Here is a 23104-nt window from a genome sequence, read left to right as displayed (position 1 = left end):
GTTCACCTCAAAAATGTTGGTGAAGTAAGCCAGAAGAAAAGTTAGGAAACAATGCTTGGTTTTGTCTCAGGGGATAAAGGAACATGACAAATGTTTCCATGGAGTAGTCCAGGTAACAAACTACAAGTGGAGAGAGAGGAGCAAAGTTACCAAAGGACCAATGTCACCCTAGACCTACACCCCAAATGTCAATAAATATCTTCTACAGGGATGGAAAAGGGGGCAAAGATAATTATTTATTACTAGCCAAAATGAGAACATCTATAAAATGAAATAAAAGCTACTTACTGATATTAGAAGCCCAATGCTAGTAATTCTGATTCCAAGCGCGTATGGCGAGTCACAATGATATTGGTCCGCTAAATATTTTATGAAGTCAGCCAAATCTATTTTTCTTTCTTTGCTGGATTTTCTATATGCACGGATACTCTGGACGGGAAAGTAAATCATGAATATCTGCAAATATTTATTATGACAATGCTGATGAAAACGACAAGAACAAACAATAACTAGGAAGGAAACAAATATGTCAAGCAAAAGATTCTGAATTTTTACAAGTAGATTTTCACACCACTACACTCCTTACTCAAAGAGATAATAATAGGTATAATTGGGATAATTGCTATAGGCAGAAACCAGCAATTTAAATACTTGAAGTACACAATCCCTCATCTGTGCTGGATTAGTTGACCTCAGCTAGAGAGAATGGAGCTGGATGGTCTCTGTACGTTTCCCTGTAGATTGAAGAAAGGAATGAGTTTGGAGGAAGGAGGAAACTGAGGTGGAGAAGCACCAGTGGGGTGTTGTGATATACAAGAAAGGTAACAGCAACATGAGAATTCTGTAAGAAAATTCCCTTAGTGGCAAGCAGACCACCGCTCAAGTTAACAAATCAACAATTCATGAGTTTCAAGATCCTATAAATATATCATCTCCATGAAGCTAATATTTACCCAATTTGTTCTGTTATCAATCATAAATGTTTACACAGTTACTAAGCTGCAAGAATGCATTGTTTGACTTAAATAAAAATTTTCTTTGGCTTTATATGAAGGATAAAAGTCTCATCCTATTCATAAACACGTTCTAAACATGCAACATACTATACCTGTAAAATATCCACGGTTTCAATTTCAAATATATCCTCATCCTTCAAAGACTCAGGCACTTTGAATAACCTGTGCACAAGAGGCTGTTTGCATAAAGGGCCAAGTCTCAGATCTTCAAAAGTTGGCTTGTTTTTCAGGGCTCCCAAGCACTGATTCAGCTCATAAAGCGTACAGACACTCCGCATAGTTTCAAAAGCCTTTAAAAAAAAAGAAATTGGACAGCATTAACCATCTGCATTGCAAAACAGAACCTTGCCTTACATTAGGGCAGAACAAAAATACAGGGTCAACTTAAAGTAGGACGTAATGTAATGATTAAATGAAGCCAAGACTGATAAAGTTTGTTAATTCCAATCAGTATTTCTAGAGGAAAAGAAAGAAAGTATTCCTAGGCTGAAAGCAGAGAGGATAGGGTGAGCAAAAATTACCCCCTGCTGGACCTCCATCCCAATTCCTTTGTGTCCACAAACAATTCCCACTTACTTCGATGAAAATGGTGACTTCACGTTGAGTCTGACGAAGTTCTTGAACTGCAGAGAGTTGTCTGACAGGTGACCAGATGCCAATGTCTTTCATGTTTTGCACCCGAAAATGTCTGCAAACTCTATCCAATACCTGTATATAAAAATAGAGAGGAACACAAATCAATTAGTTGTAAGAAGCTAGCTAGTTGCTGGGTTCGGGCATAGAGGAATCCCATATTTAATGTTGACTTGTACTTTATCTTTCTCAGGCATGTGTTTAAGATCTATGTTTATCTTGTTTTAAAACTTGTACTTCTACATGATGGAAACATTATACAAGCACAAAAAGTCACATTTGATATCTCTTGACTCCACAAATAGCAGAGCAGGTTCAAGAGGCCATATGGCTTACTTCTACCTGTACATCTTATGTTCTCATATTTGTGCATCTGTGGGAATTAAAAATAGACTATTCCTCCCACAGCACAAGTAAAATTTGTTTCTCCCAAGTCCTTTCTTTAATTTATTAGAGCACATACCTTTTTTTCAGTGACCTGTTCTCTTTCAGCAGCTAAAGCACGAATAAACTCTTCAGTTTGCTGATTCACTTCTTCCACGTTAATCTTCTTATTTCTGTGGCACATTAGAGGATCTGAGGCTAACGTGTCTGCTGACTGCATCACAGAACGATGTTCCTCTCTTACACATCGATGGTAGTTTTGGGTAGATTGGTCCTTCAATCTCATCTTCCTCAATTCCTCCTCTTTCAGCTTTTTCAGTTCTTCTTTTGATGCTTTTGTGTCTAATGTAGGGAAGTCATCTGAAGACACTGTTGTCAGGGCAGGGGAAGCTGAACGTGATCCTGGAGTAACTGAAGCAGTCATCTTTTGATTAAGTGTGTAAGATTCAGTTGGTTGCGCTGTTGTATTTTGGACCTGCCATGGACTGATAGCAGTTGCAGGTGAATAACATTTCCTTGAGGTTTCTTCCCTCTGGCAACTTTTTGGTTTTGCACCGCCTCCACTTTTCTCAGGATCATCTTCCGAAGACGATGCCGACAATGCTGGCGAGACTGTTTGACGTTCTGTGAAACCAAATGTTACTACTGGTGGCAATGGAAAATGATTCAACGGTGCAGAATAGAACATGCCATTCATTGGTGTTATATTTTGTCCATACATTGCACGAGGAGCTATGCATAGGGTTAAACAAATGAGATAAAAGAACGTTAGCCTGACATACTTTTATACAATCAATTAATCATTGTAATAATAGACTTGACTTTGATCATAAGGCACTGGTTATTATTTATGGTTAATATATTATTTCAGCAAAAAAAATTATTGAAGAAAGGACAGAGAAAAGGAAGGAAAGTAAGTGTAAAAGAAAGGTTGGTGTGGGAGAAACAAAAACATTGGCTTAAATGAGGCAAGCTAACTCAAAAGATCTAATAAGTCATCATACACTTTGCTGTCCACTTTCAACGACACGTATTGGAGATCCAGAGGTTTGAGCTGAAAATGTGTTGCTGGAAAAGTGCAGCAGGTCAGGCAGCATCCAAGGAACAGGAGATTTGATGTTTCGGGCATAAGCCCTTCTTCAGGATCCAGAGGTTTGACAACATTAATTAAACTGGTCTGTGTTCATTGACAGTTTCATAGTTCTGCAGTCTAACAGCATAGAAAAGTCAAAAAATTCTACCCTGACGACCCAATTTGCACACAGTGAGCTCCTTCAACCAGCAATGTGATGTTCATGTAAGGATAAATATTGGGATAGGACATGGAAGATGTTGCTTCTGAGCTTCAAAATAGTAGCATACTGAATTTTTGTGTTAAAGTTCTGAAGTGGAACATGAACCCAGAATCTTGTGACTCAGATGTGAGCAAATGACATAGTTGACACCTAAAATAAAAACATAAATTATATAGAGAGGCAAATTTATTCTGATGGTTTTAATACAGTTCACTCAGGGAGACAGTGTTGCTTTGAAAATGTGCACTTTTCACTAACATGGTATAGTCTGGAGTTATGGATAATGATGGTAAAGGCTCCAATTTCTCTTCACCACATGGCTGACCAGAATTTGACCCGCCCTTACAAGGGACTCTCATTGGAAGGATTTCCAAGTTGTCTACTCAATCATGTTCTGAACACACCTTCCTTTGTGATCAAGATTTGGGATGGAACTCAAACCCAGAGCATTTGGTTCAGGAGCAGGGATGCTATTCTCTGCACCATAATATTACCAATGATCACACAAATCACTTTTAAAAAGTAGCAAAACAGGTAAATAAATCCACAAAAAACTAACCAAGAATGTAATGAAGGGAGGATAAATAAAAACAGGAAAATCCTGCGGAAATTCAGCAGGTTTTGCAGCGTCTATAAAGAGATGCAGAATTAACATTTTGAGAGTGAAATGACACTGCTTCATAATTGGACAACTGGAACTTGAGTCCTGGAAAAGGGCTTAAAAGGTTCTCTCAGTTTCTCTTTCTCTACAGATGCTGTGTTTCTCCAGTACTTTGTTCTTATTTCTGGTTTACAGCATCCCTTGCATTTTGCTTTTGCAGGGTGCTGGGGCTTCACTCCAGTAGGTACTGATGTAAAAATCAGAGAATGCATTGCAGATTCTTGATTGGTTGACATGTGGAGTATGCTGTACAACTGTGGGGCTTGTTTTTTAAGCCTCATAGGAGGAGGGTGTGTGCTATAAGGAGCATTGCCAATCACTTTGCCTGATCTGGGTTCCATTGTGGCCTGAAGCTATATTTTCACATCTTGTGTGTTAAGGCCATTCACAACCACAAATGCCAGTTAAAGGGGGCCAACTGGGATATCCTGTTGACATGGCACTGTGGGAGAAACCCACTGCTTCATTTAATTTGATAAGCCCCGAACACCATCTTCTTCACCAAAGACAGAAATTGCTGGAAAAGCTCAGCAGGTCCAGCAGCATCTGTGAAGAGAAATCAGAGTCAACGTTTTGGGTCTGGTGTTCCTTCATCAGAACTCAGATCTGCATCTGCAGTTCTTTCGGTTCCCATCTTCTCGAAAGCCACCACAGACCACCTGGTAGGAGTTGTCCCTGTTGGGCGGTGACCTTGCTGCAAAAGCTATTAATTAGTTGAAAATTAGTCCCCACCCCCAACCCCTTCTCATTTATCTCTCCACTCTGCAGGCACTCTGCCTCTATTCCTGATGAAGGGCTTTTGCCCGAAACGTCGATTTTCCTGCTCCTCGGTTGCTGCCTGAACTGCTGTGCTTTTCCAGCACCACTCTAATCTTGACTCTAGCATTTACAGTACCCACTTTTGCCCATCTGTAAAGTATCACATCCTCAAATATCCAACAAACAATCACTTGTAAACCCAGTATGAAATTCAGGGGAAAACATCTCGGACAGATAGTGGTGAGATTGTGGAACTTGCTATCACAGGGAGCAGCTGAAGTGAAATAGCTCAGATGGATTTAAGGAAAACGTAGATTAAATATGTAAGACAGGGAGGAATAAAAAAGGGGGCTAAGTTAAGTGTAGGACAGGATTGGTGTGCAGCATTGTTAAGGAGATAGCTTGAAAAAACAGAGTTTGGTTAATTCAACACTGTTGTATGGAAATCTGGCTTCAATGCCATTATGAAATCAGTACATTATTCCCCTCATTCAAATGGGGAATTTTCAATCCAGATTAGTGATTTAAAAATAAAATACCTTGTGGCAATTGAACATGTGGATATATACATTGACTTGCAAGGTTTCTGTTTATGATTTCCATACTTGGTAAGGGGGCAGGAACTGGCTTTGATCCTTTGTTGTCTTCTGTTTTTATCACTCCAGAAGGTTGTGCGGGTTTCAGTTTGATCACATTTTTTCCGGATGTTCGGACAATATCCACCACATCAGCCATGGATCTGATGAGCTCACTTATGGAGCCGAATCCATAAGATTTTGTTCTGAGGTTGCAATGATTTTTCTTGTTGTACATCTCACATAGTTTTGCTTCAGGAATGCCATTTGGCTCAGTTTGCAGGAGATCCACTATCTCAGCCCGAAGTTGCTCCATTAATTTGACTAGAGAAATATAATGATAGACAATTTAAAATATAAAATTATGTACATAAATAACTTATTAATATTTATATAATAAAAATGACATCGAGAGAGAAATTTTTATAAAGTAATTTGCACTATTCTTACGTATTTTCCAATAGCTGGTTCCATAGAATCAGAGCAAATTAGAATTTTGACAATTCAAACGCATCTGGATGGATATATAGATAGGAAAGGTTTAGAGGGATATTGGCCAAATGCTGGCAAACGGGACTAGATTAATTTAGGATACCTGGTCGGCATGGATGAGTTAGACTGAAGGGTCTGTTTCTGCGCTGTACATCCAAATGACTTCATTATTGGAAATATTCAAGGATGTGATGACCACCAGAAATTATGAACACATGTCAGGATCATCAGCCACAAAAGAAAGCATTTACTAGACATCAGCAGCTTTGAATTTACAGCAATAGCAATATTCTATTTGTTTTGCCTACACAAGTAGGGTTTACGTAAATGGGACAGAAGGCATATCACTTCTTACAGATCAGCAAACATTTGATTAGATTACTTATAGTGTGGAAACAGGCCTCTCGGCCCAACAAGTCCACACCGACCCTACGAAGAGCAACCCACCCAGACCCATTCCCCTACATTTACCCCTTCACCTAACCCTACAGGCAATTTAGCATGGCCAATTCACCTGACCTGCACATCTTTAGACTGTGGGAGGAAACCGGAGCACCCAGAGGAAACCCACGCAGACACGGGGAGAATGTGCAAACTCCACACAGACAGTTGCCTGAGGCTGGAATTGAACCCAGGTCTCTAGCGCTGTGAGGCAGCAGTGTTAATTACTGTGCCACCATGCCACCTGGGTTGCTGTCCTTCATATATTATAATGGGATATATAATACTGTTAATGGGAAACCATATGCAAATAGATCTGTCACATTTTGTCAAAGTACCAGTCACTCAATATTTATTTCTTCTATAAAATCCATTAATCTATTAAATTTCATGTCCAAAATAAGATTTATAAACCAGGTTAAAATTCCAAGAAATTACAATTCTAGCATAAAATCCATAATCAAAACCATCTGTTTCCTTCCACCTCATTTGCATATCATATTTTCCATTACGTATACTAATTGCATGAAACACTCTGCCGTAGCATGTTTCAGGATCCCATTATTATTTAGGTGAAGAAATTTCTTCTGAATTCCCTCCTGGATTCCTTAATGATTACCGTACCTGGTTGGCTCTAATTATGCTCCTGCCCACAAGAAGTAACGTGATTTCTGAATTTGTTCAAACAAAACCTTTAATAGTGATAAATAGGTTTCTGTTCAGATTTCTTTTACCAAGACAGAGAAAGAAAACCAATGGACACCAATAAGCTTTATTTCAGACAAATAATTTTGATAAATGCCATATTCTAGATATTTTCTAATCAATCTATTCAGTGATGTTATTACAAACTTCTGAAATATGTGGGACTTGAACTCAAGTCACCTAGCTCTGAGGTAGGGACATTACCATTGTGTCACAAGGAACTATGTCAAGTTCTATTGTAACCTACTTACATACATGATACATTTGCGAATGGGATGGATTCAGGCCAGTCACTGTTGGATGTTTTAATCAAACCCTTGAAACCACTAACATGGCATTTTCAGCTTCCATTCCAATTCACCCAATATCCACCCGGGGCTGATTTCAGAAGCCATCCTGTTTTGGATCTAAATAGCAATCTCAGAGTTTACTACATTTAAAAAATGTCCCATTCATAAAATGTCCCATTCAAAACATCTGAAACACCTCAAGATACAACACAGGAATACTATCTGCCAAGCTGTGGGAACAGCATACTATTGACAAGGTTAGGTGATCCTACAACCAACAGAGCAGATCTTTACTCTGCAGTTCTGCCCCAGCCAATCATGGACAATTGAACAACCAACAGGAAGAGGCAGCTATACAAATATCCCCATCTTAATGAGGAGATGCCCATCACATCAATGCAAAAGACAAGACTGAAGCATTTGCATCCACTTTCAATGTCCATCTTGGTCTCCTCCCAAGGTCCTCAGTATCATAGATGCCAGGTTTTGGTTAATTCAATTAATTCCATAGAACATAAACCAAGTATAGGCTTAATATATTGAAAAATATGGGCCCTGACAACATTCTGGCAGTAACATTGAAGATTTGTGCTCCAAGACTAGCTATGACTCTTGACAAACTGTTCCAGTCCAGCTACCTTGTAATGCAGAAAATTACACAGTACACAAAAATCAGGACAAATCAAAACTCACCAATTACCATTCCATCAAACTACTCTTAGGTTATCAGTGAAATGTGGAAGGGGTGGATGACCTTGCTACCAAGTAGTATTTGCTCAGCAATAACCTGTTCAATTCTACCAGGCTACTTGGCTCCTAATCTTTTTTTAAAAAATCTTAGTAAAACATGAACATGGCTGAACTCCAGAGATGAGGTGAGAGTAACTGTTCTTGACATTAATGCAGCATTTGTCAGAGTACTGCATCAAAGAGCCTTGGCAAAAACTGTAATCAAGGGAATCAGGGGAAAATTCTCTGCTGGTTGGAGTCATACCCAGCTCATAGAAAGACGATTGTGGTTGTTGGAGGTCAGTCATCTCATTTCCAGGACGTTTTTGCAGGAGTTCCTCAGGATAGTGTCCCAAGCCCAACCATCTTCAGCTGCTTCATCAATGACCATCCCTCTATCATACGGTCAGAAATGTGTTCACTGATGATTGCACAATGTTCAGCACCATTCATGACTCCTAAGTTACTGATGCCTGCTTTTATATACAGGACACTTGGGAAATGTCCAAGCTTGGAGTGATAAGTGGCAAATAACATTCACACAACACTACTGCCAGGCAACAACCATCTCTAACAAGACAACCTAACCATCTCCCCATGACATACAAGGGCAGTACCATCACTGAACATCTTCTAAACATCTTGGGCATTGCTACTGACCAGGAATGGAACTGGACCAGCCATATGACTGCTCTGACTATAACAGCAGGACACAGACTAGGATTTCCACAGTACATTACTCACTTCCTGACTTGTCTGTTCACCATCAATCAACACTAGAAAGGTTTGCAAAGATAGGTGCAGCTCAAACAAAACTCAAAGAAGCTCCACATCATCCAGCACAAAGCGGCCTGGTAGACTGGCACCACTTTCAACATTCACTCCCTTTATACTGATACACAGTGGCAGAAGTGTGTACTACCTTAAGCAGGTTTGTCAAACAGATGGGCCACATTTGCTTTGCTGAGGGATCCTCTGTAACCTTATGAGTGTGTCATTGTTCAAAACACAGGTACAAGTGAAAGATTTTGAAGTGACCTGCTCCTCCAGTAAGAGGCATGCATTCCACCATAGGGGAGCCATGGAATCATAGCATCCCTACAGTGGGGAAGCAGGCCATTTAGCCCACTGAGTCCACGTTTACCCTCCAAATACCATTCCACCCACACCCACCTTCCTATCCTATCCTTATAACACGACCTTTCCCACTGCTTATCCACCTAGCTTGAACATCCCTGGACATGATGGGCAGTTTAGCATGGCTGTGACCATAGTGATGACTGTGGATTGTGGGGGTGGGGGGGATCAGGCAGCAGATGGTGAGTTCTTCACACTAGCCTCTCCAGGAGCAGAGGCTGAGTTACAGATGGATAAAATAGAAGTAGATAGACTGTTGATTAACAAGCAAGACATCAGGGGTAGGTTAGAATGCAGACTTGAGGCCACAATCAGATCAGCCATGATGTTATTGAAGGCTCAAAGGACAAAATAGCCCTACTCCTGTTCCTAATATGTGTTCACATGATGCAAAAGAAGTAAACTCCTGGAGCAGCAAGGTTCTTGCCAACCAAGGTGTCTATGTCCATAGCATGCTGTGACTTGGAACAACATTTTTTCATTTAAATATGCATTTGGTTAACAACCTAACAACCGAGAGATTTAAAAGCAGGTTTGGGCAATATTACTGGGCCACACGTGCAGTCATGTGACTGGATTAGCTTTTACGTTGCACACATTGTGGTTAATAAATAACATAATTAAATCAAGGTCCAGTCTGTTCTCTTAGATAGACATCCTCTCATTTGTCCTACTGTTACAACTGAGAGCTTGTTCTGTGCAAATTGGCTGCTATATTTCCTATATTGCTAGCTTCAAAATACATCACTTGCTGTAAAGTATCTTTAATGTGCAACCCAACCTATATTTTCCACAATATTTTTTTTCAGAATAATCATTGACAGGATGTAGTTATCACCAGCAATCTAGTATTTATTATTCATCTCCCGTTGCCCTTGAGACGATGGTGGTGACTAATCTTTCTAAACTACAATAATTATTTGGATTATAGCTTCTGGTGACATTCTGGGGCTCACTTGGTTACTTCAGGGGATAGGTTTGTGGCTTTAGAGTCAGACATAGGTCAGACCAAGTAAGTATGAAATATTGACAAGTTTCCTGGCTGTCCTTCAACAGTTTCATGGTTGTCATTTCAAACTATTCCTTTTATTCCAGATTAATTCAAATTTTCCTAACTGCCAAAGATTGGCATTTGAACTCATTAGTCCGAGCTTCTGAACATTATTTTATAATGTACTATAGCCACTCTGCAACCAAACCTGGCAGAATAACTAATTTAAATGCCGCAGGACAGGAAAAAAAGAAAAGATTTGCTGATGAGCAAAGTCTTGGGGAAATGGGTCAAGCACTTTAATGGAATATGGAAGAAATGGCGCATAATTCTCTGAGCCTCATTTACCCGTGTGTCCTTTCTCTGTTAAGACTGCTAGACCTTTTTCACAACATCTTCAAACTGAGACCAAACCTTCTCCCTTGTCCCCTGCACCATCAGATCCAAGGACTCAATTTTCAAACTTTCCCTCAGCTAATCCTGAAAGCCCTCACAAGCACTGATAAATCATTAGAAACTGACATCCCTCTCTAATTCTCCCAGATTCTAGGATCTACTACTGTTTTTCAGGACCATGAGACTTTCTGAGAATTCTACTTGAATTTCAAACTAAGTATGGCAAAACTACAAAGTTTTACACATCAATATAATTGTTATAATATAGAACTAGAGATTGTGCTGAATAAATAATATTTTATTCAACATTCAATCAATGAAGAAACAATTATAAACCTGGCAGCTAGATTCTATCAAAGATTAACTGCAAGACATTCAGAAAAACTCCTTTGACGCAGAATAGAAAATCTGTCCTAGGATACTGGCACACTAATTCACATGATATGAATAGCCAAACAAGGAATAACTTAAGTAGGGAGACTGGACATTCCCACAGGAAAAGATGAAAAGATAAATTATGAAGTTATTCCTGAGCCTGCTCTCCCACAACCTTTAACAGTAGATTCTATAGCCTGCATTGGCTGTGATCAGGGGAACAGAACAGAGTGTACCCACTCAGTGCAGAGGTCTGATACATGGGCTTTTGTATTCTACACAGGACAGAACTCACAGAAACCTTTTCCTCATATCAAATTTCAGAAGTAGAGTCATTTCAGACAAAGGCAAAGTATAATCCTGAGCCTCCAATGGAATTGATCTGTTCATTATTGTCAGAGAGATAAACTAAACATTGGTACCAACAGAAAATTGTCACTGCAATGATCTGAAAGAATACAGTTGTTTCCCAAAATTGGCAAGAAATAGTGTTTACTGAAATCACTAAGACATTCGTGCCTATTAAAATCACCAAAAGTACAGCATTAACAATAGCAGTTCTGACTTACCATGTAACTGGAGTACAAACTCAGTCAGCCAAGTGTACGGAACTCAGCAAACCCAAAGCCGATTTTCACACACCCCAGGAACCTGCTAATAATGCTTCCTCCCTTTAAAAATATAGTCTTATCTTTCCTTGTACTGTAACAGCTACAAATATCTTACCCAATGGAAAACATTACAGTGTGATGATGAAATGAAACTGAAACTGATCAGACATCAGGAATAGAAAAGAACTTGAGAGAGCCGGAAATGAAGATTTTAAAAGAAACAGAACACAGTACAATTCTGAAATCATTTACTTCTGAAACAATTTACATTTAATTGTATTCTGTGGACAGACACATGATTTTTTTTTCAAGATATACAGCTAAGGAGCACATTTGGTTTATAGATTGTCTCAACTGAGATGATAAATAAAGTGTTTGACAAAATGATTTTTATATCCTCGTTGTCTACAGGAATAGTGCCAGAAGACTGGAGGATAGCAAATGTGGTTCCCTTGTTCAAGAAGGGGAGTAGGGATAACCCTAGTAACTATAGGCCGGTGAGTCTTACCTCTGTTGTGGGCAAAGTCTTAGAGAGAATTGTAAGGGATAGGATTTATGAACATCTGGATAGGAATAACGTGATCAAGGATAGTCAGCATGGTTTTGTGAAGGGCAGGTCGTGCCTCACAAACCTTATTGAATTCTTTGAGAAGGTGACCAAGGAGGTGGACGAGGGTAAAGCGGTAGATGTGGTGTATATGGATTTTAGTAAGGCGTTTGATAAGGTTCCCCATGGTAGGCTACTGCATAAAATACGGAGATATGGCATTGAGGATGAGTTGAAGGTTTGGATTAGGAATTGGCTGGCTGGAAGAAGACAGAGGGTAGTAGTTGATGGTAAAGGTTCATCTTGGAGGGCAGTTACCAGCGGTATCCCGCAAGGATCTGTTTTGGGACCGTTGCTGTTTGTCATTTTCATAAATGACCTGGAGGAGGGGCTAGAAGGTTGGGTGAGCAAGTTTGCGGATGATACGAAAGTCGGTGGAGTTGTTGACAGTGAGGAAGGATGTGGCAGGTTACAGCGGGATATAGATAAGCTGCAGAGCTGGGTGGAAAGGTGGCAAATGGAGTTCAATGTAGCTAAGTGTGAAGTGATTCACTTTGGTAAGAGTAACAAGAAGATGGAGTACTGGGCTAATGGTCAGACACTTGGTAGTGTGGATGAGCAGAGGGATCTTGATGTCTATGTACACAGAACTCTGAAAGTTGCCACCCAGGTAAATAGTGCTGTGAAGAAGGCATATGGCGTACTGGCTTTTATTGGTAGAGGAATTGAGTTCCGGAGTCCTGAGGTCATGTTGCAGTTGTATAAGACTCTGGTGCGGCCGCATCTGGAGTATTGTGTGCAATTTTGGTCTCCATACTATTGGAAGGATGTGGAGGCACGGGAACGAGTGCAGAGGAGGTTTACCAGGGTGTTGCCTGGTATGGTAGGAAGATCGTATGAGGAAAGGCTGAGGCACTTGGGGCTGTTTTCATTGGGGAAAAGAAGTTATAGGGGTGACTTGATAGAGGTGTACAAGATGATTAGGGGTTTAGATAGAGTTGATCATGAGAACCTTTTTCCACGTATGGAGTCAGATATTACGAGGGGGCATAGCTTTAAATTAAGGGGAGGTAGGTATAGGACAGATGTTAGGGGTAGATTCTTTACTCAGTGAGTCGTGAGTTCATGGAATCCCTGCCAGTAACAGTGGTGGACTCTCCCTCTTTATGGGCATTTAAACGGGCATTGGATAGGCTGATGGAGGAAAGTGGGCTTGTGTAGGTTAGGTGGGCTTGGATCAGCGCAACATCGAGGGCCGAAGGGCCTGTACTGCGCTGTATTTTTGTATGTTCTATGTTCTATGATTGTGATCCATTGCCTTAAATAAAGTGCTTTCAGGGAGCAATTACACCTCAGGTTGGCTACAGACAGCAGATTTCTTTTCCTAAAGAAATGAAGTGAATCAGATTGTCATAAAACAACAATCCAGTGCCTTCAGTAGTTTTGAAACTACTGTATCTTTGTATTCCAGTTTCATTCAATTAATTGAATTTAAATGCCCTAGTTGCTGTGATTGAGTTGAAACTAATTTATCCACATTGTTAATGCGCGGCTCTGAATCAGGAGTTCAGACTAGCTACCATTCTGTAACTGTCCTTAGTTAATTTCGACACATCTTTTAATGCCTGTATCAGTGGTTAAATAGATTGCTACTAAAGGGGTCTTGTGGTTGTAGTATTGTCCCTACCTCTGCACCAGAAAGTCCAAGTTCAAGTTCCACCTGTTCCATTATTATGGGATGTTCATGTACAAATGGAGAGTGCAAAGGATCGATGCATATATAAACAGCTAGGCAGGCTGTTAGTAAATTTACTAATTCCCATTGGTAAAGCTATTGGTAAAGAGTGTATTGCTACTAGCCAGACAGATGTCAAGATCAGCACAACACAACATTCAGTGCAAAGTAGACATTTTGTTGCAGAAATGTATTTCTTAAATTCCTCCCTCTATTAAAATACTGAATCAATTTGAAGCAAGTCTGTGGATATCGGTTATTTTGTGTGTAAACAATGACTGCAGATTTCACAATTTATTTTCACTTTCAATTTCCCTTTAAACTCTCCACTACAAGTTTGACAATATATATTCCTCAGAATCACATGACACTGCTTCCATGAGTCTGCTGACATACAGTAGATATAGAGCTGAATGGCTAGCAATCACAGTTAGTTATGAAAATACCTAGGTAGAACTGGGTTCTGTTATCCATTACTCTAATCTGCAACACACCCTAGACAGATATGCTAAATCACACCCTTGATCTCTCAGAATCTTGGAGAGACTATTTTTAATCTCATGATTTTCCTGTCACAAAATGGGATTCTATAAATACATGAACGACAAAAGGGTAACTAGGAAGAGAATAGGACCCATTGTAGATCAGCAAGGCCATTTATGTATGGAACCGCAGGAGATGAGGGAGATACTAAACAAGTATTTTACATCAGTACTTACAGTGGGGAAAGATATGAAAGATAGCAAACATGGGAAAATAAATAGCGACATCTTGATCAAAGTCCATATTACAGAGGAGGAAGGTCTGGATGTCTTAAACCGCATAAAGGTGGATAAATCCCTGGGACTTGATCAGGTACCCTAGAACTCTGTAGGAAGTTAGGGAAGAGATTTGTATCATTGCCAAGATATTTGTATCATTGATGGCCACAGGCGATGTGCTGGAGGACAGGAGGTTGACTAATGTGGTGCCACTATTTAAGAAGGGTGGTAAAGAAAAGCCAGGGAACTATAGATAGGTGAGCCTGATATTGGTGATGGGCAAGTTGTTGGAGGGAATCCTGAGGGACAGGATGTACATGTATTTGGAAAGGCAAGGACTGATTAGGGATAATCAACATGGCTTTGTGTGTGGGAAGTCATGTATCACAAACTTGACTGAGTTTTTTTTTGAAGAAGTAACAAAGACGATTGATGAGGGCAGAGCAGTAGATGTGATCGATATGGACTTCAGTAAGGTGTTCGACAAAGTTCCTCATGGTAGACTAGTTAGCAAGGTTAGATCATGTGGAATACAGGGAGAACTAGCCATTTGGATACAGAACTGGCTCAAAGATAGAAGACAGAGGGTGGTGGTGGGGGGTTGCTTTTTAGACTGGAGGCCTATCACTAGTGGAATGCCACAAGGATTGGTGCTGGGTCCACAGCTTTTTATCATTTACCTAAATGATTTGGATGTAAACATATGAGATATGGTTAGTAAATTTGCAGATGATCCCAAAATTGAAGAAGCAGTGGATAGTGGAGAAGGTTGCCTCAGATTATAATGGGATCTTGATCAGGTGGGCCAAGGAGTGGCAGATGGAGTTTAATTTAGGTAAATGTGAGGGGCAGCATTTTGGAAAAGCAAATCAGGGCAGGACTTATGCACTTAATGGTAACGTCATAGGGAGTGTTGCTGAACAAAGAGACCCTGCAATGCAGGTTCATAGCTCCTTGAAAGTAGAGTTGCAGGTAGCTAGGATAATGAAGAAGGCATTTGGTATGCTTTCCCTTATTGTCATTGAGCATAGTCGTTGAGAGATCATGCTGCAGCTGGAAAGGACATTGGTTAGGCCATTTTTGGAATATTGCATGCAATTCTGGTCTCCCTGCCATAGGAAGGATGTTGTGAAACTTGAAAAGGGTTCAGAAAAGATTTATAAGGATTTTGCCAGGGTTGGAAGGTTGGCTATCATTCTGTTACTGTCCTCTCAGTTAATTTCGACATGCAATTTATTTGCTTATCTCAGTGGTTAAACAAATTGGTACTAAAGGGGTCTTGTGGCTGTAGTGCTGTCCCTACCTCTGCACCAGAAAGTCCAGGTTCAAGATCTATCTGTCCCATTATTATGGGATGTTCATGTCCTAATGGAGATATTAATGCAAACATAAGTAGCTGTGGGCCCACTCCTATTAATAAAGTCCACCTTATATATTACCTGAGTGTATTGCTACTAGCCAGACAGATACTGAGATCAGCGCAACACTAAAGTCAGTACAAAGTAGCTATTTGTTTCAGAAATATATCTCTTAAATTTCTCCCATTACTAAAGCACTGAATCAATTTGAAATGATGAATGTGGATCCTGAAATACACAAAAACAAAAATAACTGGACAAACTCAGCAGCTCTGGCAGCGCTTATGGAAAGAAAACAGAGTTAACATCTCAAGTTTAGTAACTCTTCTTCAAAACTGTGGGTATTGGTTCTTCTGTACCTGAACAATAAATCATTTTCAATTTCCCTTTAAACCTGAGTACAAGTTTCGCAATAACCATTCCTTAAAATTGCATCATGTTACTTCCAACCCAGAAAAAAAACTGCTGCTTTTTAGATACAGAACTGAATGGCTAGCAATCACAGTTAGTTACTACAATATGTGGGCAGAACTGGATTCAGGTTAGTCATTCCTTTAATTAGCAACACGCTCTAAAATGTAAATGCCAAGTCACACCTTTGTCTCTCAAAATCTTGAAGAAGCTATTCCCAATCTCATGAGATTTTGAGACATTTTTCAACCTCAGCTCTTTAACCAAGATTTTGATCCACTGTTGCTTATTTAGATTAGATTTTTTAAAGATTTCCTGCAGTGTGGAAACAGGACCTTCGACCCAACAAGTTCACACTGACCCTCTGAAGAGTAACCCACCCAGACCCATTCCCCTACATTTACCCCTGACTAATGCACCTAACACATGGGCAATTTAGCATGGCCTGTTCACGTAACCTGCACATCTTTGAATTGTGGGAGGAAACCGGAGCACCAGGAGCGGTCATTGAAAGTTCACAGTGGGCATTGGAGAGTTTTGTTAAAAAACAAGGCTTCCTGTAAATCACATGACTGGTGATAACTGCTGGCTTTGATCTAGACCCTGCAGGGACAGCTATGAACAGAGTCTGGCTTGGAGAGGTTCTTGTTTGCTCTGATTCAGTTGGAAGGATGCCTGTTAATAACCAGATGCACAACTAATACCTCCCATTTCTCAAAAGAAAACCTTACTGAGTTCAAGGCTAAATCTACTTCTTCTTTTAAAAGAGTAACTGAAAGCACAATGCAAGGTTGCATATCCCAAGCAAGTAGGGTCTGCCAGATTTCAGATTACTTTGCGTGATTAGAGACATCACCACCTGTCAACTAATGTTTAGCAACAGAATTGGAATCATTTTATTCTTGACCTTCAGAGTTATGGGTTATTTCTTCAAGAATAACTTATTGGCCAATTTTTTTTTCAGAAATCCAATCATTCTAGCAAAATCTATATGCTTCCCCTTCTTTTCCTGAAAAGAGAGAGAGAGAGAATGTGCGTGTGTGCATGCGTGCACATGCGTGTTTGTTTACATTAGAGGGATAAGCATTTATGCTTCTCTATTACTGTCTATGTTGAGCAATTATTACAGCTTTAATGTTTTGTTTTGATAGTAAACCAATAATTGCGTTCATTAAGAAACTCAGATGATAGATCTTGTTGTTCAAAACCTAATGTAGTTAAGTATTAAATTGGCCATCACATTAAAGGAGAACACGATTGCTATTTGATGTTATGAGCAGTGGAGTAGTGGGACTAAAGTCACAGTGCAAATAGAGATATGAATAAACTTACACCCTGACTTATCATATAAACAGTTCCAAAATCAACATGGACACACTGTCAGTGTTTTAGAGCAAGCCATGTTCTTTCCATGTGAAGACTGCGTAGAGTTGTTCTCCTTAGAGGAGAGAAAAGCAAGAGAGAAGGCAATGGCGCACTGGTATTATCATTAGACTATTAACCCTGAAACTCAGTGAATATTCTGGGGACCTGGGTTCGAAATTCCTCCACAACAGATGGTGGAATTTCAAATCAATGAAACACAGTGTGGATTTAAGAATCTACTGATGACCATGAAACCACAGTTAATTGTTGGGAAAATACATCTGGCATCACTAACGCCCTCCAGGGAAGGAAATCTGCCATCCTTACCCTGCTATGGCCTATATGTGAATCCAGACCCACAGCAATTTGGTTGACTCTCTCTGAAATGGCACAGCAAGCCTCTCAGTTTAAGGGAAGCGAGGGACATTAGACAAATGCTGGCCAGCCAGTGACTCTCACATCCCCCAAGTCAATAAAAAAAGGTACAAAATCTTGTTGACATTTGATTGAGTAAATAAGGAGAATGTGTTAGTGGTGGATAAAAGGGAAATTATACTGAATGTTCAGCCACTTCAAAGAGCTGACATGGATGCAATGGGCTGAGTGTCTTTGTTTTGTGTTATGACTGGGGCCACCAATAACAGTGTAGAAAGGGGAGCAGGGGATAGAATATTGGGAGGAGAAGTTAGACACTAATCTTCACCACCATCATACTGACTTCGGTTTTGCAAATTATTTGTTTGGTTGAAGAAAGCAATATTTCATTCTGCTGGTCAATAAAAATGCTTGGTGTAGCATTCAGTATTAAATGAAGAACCATAGAAAACTATACAGCATCAAAGCCATTCAGCCCATTTCATCCATGCTGACCCAAACACACCCAGATGCACTTTCTAATTCCATGTTCCTGTACATGGGCATAGTCCTGCAAGGTGCAGATCCCAGGACTCAGGCAGCGAATTCCAGACACCCACCACAATCTACTTAAAAAACATTTTTCTTCACATCCCCTCTAATCCTTCTGCCACTTAGCTTGATCTATGACCCTAGTTTTTGACCTCTACCAAGAGAAATGGGCTCCTCCTTTCTCCTCTATCTCTACCCCTCACCATTTTGTAAACCATAATCAGGTCACCCTTAGCCTTCTCTGTTCCAAGGAAAACAACTCCAACCTCTCCAATCTCTCCTCGGAGGGACAGTTCTTCAGCCCTGGCAGTATGTTAGATTAGATTAGATTACTTACAGTGTGGAAACAGGCCCTTCAGCCCAACAAGTCCACACCGACCCGCCGAAGCGCAACCCACCCATACCCCTACATTTACCCCTTACCTAACACTACGGGCAATTTAGCACGGCCAATTCACCTGACCCGCACATCTTTGGACTGTGGGAGGAAACTGGAGCACCCGGAGGAAACCCACACAGACACGGGGAGAACGTGCAAACTCCACACAGTCAGTCGCCTGAGTCGGGAATTGAACCCGGGTCTCAGGCGCTGTGAGGCAGCAGTGCTAACCACTGTGCCACCGTGCCGCCCAAAATTTAGTAAATCTTCTCTGCATTCTCTCCAAAATAATAGCGTCCTTCCTGCAATGTGGTGACCAGAACATCTCACAATACTCCAATTGTGGCCTCAGCAGTGTCTTATATAGTTTCATCATTATATCCCTACTTTTGTATTCTGTACCTCTGCCAAGGAACAAGAGCATTCCATATGCCTTCTTTACAACGTCACAGACCTATACTGCTAGCTTCAGGGGAGGACAGATGCTTCATGTTTCATCCTCATTTCTTTTTATTCATAGACCATTATCACAAAGTTCTCTTTAAATTGAGAAACGCAACTATTTTGTTGTAAAATCATACCTGCTGCAAGCTCGTTCTCAAAAACAAGAGCATACGTTCCTGAATGTTGCACAAACAGCTTATTCTTCATCTGTTTAAGTGCAACTTTGAGAGATCCAGAGTCTAGAGTCAAGGGCTTTTCATAAGCCGTCTTGTACGCCTTCCTTATTCGTCGCACTGGAATGCCTTTGGATTTATCTTTGATCAGGTTTAGAATTTCTTCCTGAAGCGCCAATAAATCATTACCTAACAGAAAACACATATTGTTAAAACTCTTGGGGTTCATGGATAATGGGGCTTAAACTACATAGGTGGGTCACAAAGCCTCTAAATAGAACATTCAGTCTAACAGCACAAATATGGGAGAGAATTAGTCTGTGATTGAGGAAGCAGTGAGCAATTAGGAACAGTGATAGCACTGAGGAAGCCACCAAGGGAGCTGGATTCGGTTGAGGGGGAAGGTAGCAGAGGCATTGGAAGGCTGCAGCTAAAGAAATGGGATACAGGAGAGCTAAAAATGTGGTAATGATTTAAACAAAGTCTGCAATGGAGTTGGGAGGGTGAGGGGGAAATAGGAAGGGGCAAGAGAACAGTTTTAAAAGATGTCAACAAAAGAAATATTTAGAGTCAAAACGTATGGCACTGGAAAAGTACAGTCGGTCAGGCAGCATCAAATCAGCAGGATAGTCAACATTTTGAGCATGAGCTCTTCATCAGGAATGTGATACTTATGCCTGAAACGTCGACTCTCCTGCTCCTCGGATGCTGCCTGGCCGGCTATGCTTTTCCAGCACCACACCTTTTGACTCTGATCTCTGGCATTTGCAGTCCTCACTCTCTCCTAAAAGAAATATTTATCTAACCGGGCGCAGAGAAAACGTGAAATCGCTGAGGTAATGAATTAATTGCAAATAAGTGTGGAATGAACTAATTTTGAGAAGATTTGTAGTTCATGTTGAGGTTCTGGGTGTAGGTTTGCTCACTGAGCTGGAAGGTTCATTTCCAGACGTTTCATCACCGTACTAGGTAACATCTTCAATGGGCCTCCAGGCAAAGCACTGCTGATGATTCCTGCTCTTTATTTATTATTCTATAGGGTGACAAAACATCTGGAAATGAACCTTCCAGCTCAACGAGCAAACCTACATCCAAATGTGGAACTGCTCATTTAAAGCTGCATAATTTCGAAGTCTGCTGTAAAAAGTGGAAAATGTTGTGAAATCCATTGTAATGAAAACAGTGCATCAATTGCTATATTTAAATCAAAGATTGAGATCTTATATGTAGTAGGGTGAAGGATCAATTAGCTTTGTTGGCTTAAAAGCTGGTTTGCGATGCTGTGATGCCAAGAGCATGGATTCAATTCCCACACCAACTGAGGTTACCCTGAAACACTCTTCTTCTCAACTTCTCCCTTCATCTGAGGCATGATGACACTCAGTTTTAACCACACTGTCTCTCTAATGAGAGAGCAGCCCTATGATCCAGTAAAACTATGGCAACTTCCCCCTACCTTATACGCAATAAAATAGTAGTAACTGCCACATTAAAATATTCCAGTTTTGTGTATGTTCAACAGAAAAGAATTAGCTGTGATCTCACCAGTCTGCAGGTGTGTATAAGGGATGATGGGATTTTATTGTTGTGGTTCTGTTCACCGAGCTGGGAATTTGTGTTGCAAACGTTTCATCCCCTGTCTAGGTGACATCCTCAGTGCTTGGGAGCCTCCTGTGAAGCGCTTCTGTGATCTTTACTCCGGCATTTGTAGTGGTTTGAAAGATCACAGAAGCGCTTCACAGGAGGGTCCCAAGCACTGAGGATGTCACCTAGACAGGGGACGAAACGTCTGCAACACAAATTCCCAGCTCGGCAAACAGAACCACAACAACAAGCACCCGAGCTACAAATCTTCTCCCAAACTATGGGATTTTATGTGTCGAAGTCTGTATTAGTTAATCTTTTATAAAAGCCACTTTGTTTGTTGTTATTTTGCTGTTGCTTTGTCTCAATATCAATGTGTGGAGCCTTGGAAATTAATACTTTCCCTGTGTGCTGTGACTTTGTTTGATGGAGGGTTTGACAATTAAGGACATTGGTCAATTTTTCAAATTCTGCTTGTGTGTGAATCCAAATTCCCCAGATGTCAACATAAATACAGAAGGCATTGTTGCAGGATGACTATGTCCCCTAATAAATGAGTTAGAGTATGAGAAAGGTGTCCTCAAAAAACAAAAAATAGCCCTTGAAAATATCAAGAACTCAACAAAAATCAGCTCTTGCTGTAAAACTGGAAAATCTATGTTAAATATGTTCTCCACTTGTTTTGCAAAGTCATAAGAAACACACAATGTTCAACCCAAAATGTTCAATCTAAAAACACAAGAAGTAGTTGTATGAAAGTATAGTATCAAAAGAAGTTGTAGACTGCATAGGTTAGTTCAGCAAAACTAAACAACTCAATCATGCCAGTTACATAATCTTGATAATTCTGTGTGTAGTAACTACATCAGAACAGCACACACAAGTTAATCCACAATTTAAGAGGGGAAACTAGCTCAAATGCATTCCACTGTACCATATAATTTAACTAATCTCCCCCCAAGATATCCAAAACAATTCCAACAGCTTCCAACTAAACAATAATGATCTGTTTGCCACTATCTGTGTGTGTCTCAGTCTCCCTCTGTGTGTGTGTGCGCGTGTGTACGTGTGTGTGTGTGTGTGTATATACATGTGTGTACGTGTGTGTGTGTGTCTGTGTGCGTGTGCGTGTGTGTGTGTGTGTATGTGCGTGTGTGTGTGCGTGTGCATGTGTGTATACGTATGTACGTGTGCGTGTGTGTGTGTACGTGTGCTGCCTTTGATTTGATGGTCCAAAGATAATTACATGGAAGTCAGAGTCATTCTGGATATTTGTACAATAAATAGTATGGATGCTGTCTCATCCAATGGCTGTTCAAACATTCATTTCTAATCCTCTCCTTACTCTCTGAAACAAACTAGATGGAGCTAAGTGTCATACTGCACCATCTCAATTCTCTGTACAATACTGCCCTCTATCTCTTTAGTGTCTGGACCATATTGTGTTCTAGGTAAAAACAATGACTGCAGATGCTGGAAACCAGAGTCTAGATTAGAGTGTGATGGAAAAGCACAGCAGTTCAGGCAGACATCCAATAAGCAGTAAAATCGTGTTTTGGGCAAAAGCCCTTCATCCTTTTCCAGTTCCACTCTAATCTTGACCCCACATATTGTGTTCTATACATTAGTCCAATTATGTCAAAGTGCTAGAGTGTATACAAGTGAAGACACAGTGAGAACACCCTTCCTTGTGTAATGAAGCAGATACCGCTGGGTTTAGTGGGATGGATGAAGGATAGAGAATTCCTAAGATACAATGGTCTTTAGCAATCGTACTGCATCTGACATTTCCAGGAGCATCATCAAGTCTGGAGTACTATAGCAAGGTATGCATGCAGCATTGGTAAGCATACCTTAGAGCAGCACTCCCCGAAGTGAGACTGCAACCTCTTCTTGAGTTATAGAATCCTCGAAGGCAGCAATGGTCACACTAAGGTTTTTATCTGTGACC

The 23104-nt window shown here is 40.4% G+C and overlaps 1 protein-coding gene across 1 annotated transcript in view; it reads right to left on the bottom strand.

Moving 5' to 3' along the window:
* wu:fj29h11 (uncharacterized) overlaps nucleotides 1-23104 on the bottom strand; it is a 153603-nt gene that overhangs the window by 114482 nt on the left and 16017 nt on the right. Inside the window, exons 4-9 of the mRNA XM_060844678.1 lie at nucleotides 19534-19758; nucleotides 5354-5647; nucleotides 2113-2765; nucleotides 1593-1724; nucleotides 1109-1306; nucleotides 289-429 (exon numbers count right to left, since the gene is read on the bottom strand). Of these exons, the coding sequence (XP_060700661.1) occupies nucleotides 289-429; nucleotides 1109-1306; nucleotides 1593-1724; nucleotides 2113-2765; nucleotides 5354-5647; nucleotides 19534-19758 (1643 nt within the window). The remainder of the gene's footprint in view (nucleotides 1-288; nucleotides 430-1108; nucleotides 1307-1592; nucleotides 1725-2112; nucleotides 2766-5353; nucleotides 5648-19533; nucleotides 19759-23104) is intronic.

The sequence above is a fragment of the Hemiscyllium ocellatum genome, chromosome 25 (genome assembly GCF_020745735.1).
Source record: "Hemiscyllium ocellatum isolate sHemOce1 chromosome 25, sHemOce1.pat.X.cur, whole genome shotgun sequence".
Lineage (NCBI taxonomy): Eukaryota > Metazoa > Chordata > Chondrichthyes > Orectolobiformes > Hemiscylliidae > Hemiscyllium > Hemiscyllium ocellatum.
Note: the sequence above shows the minus strand (reverse complement) of the source record. Positions and strands in the feature narration are given on the sequence as shown.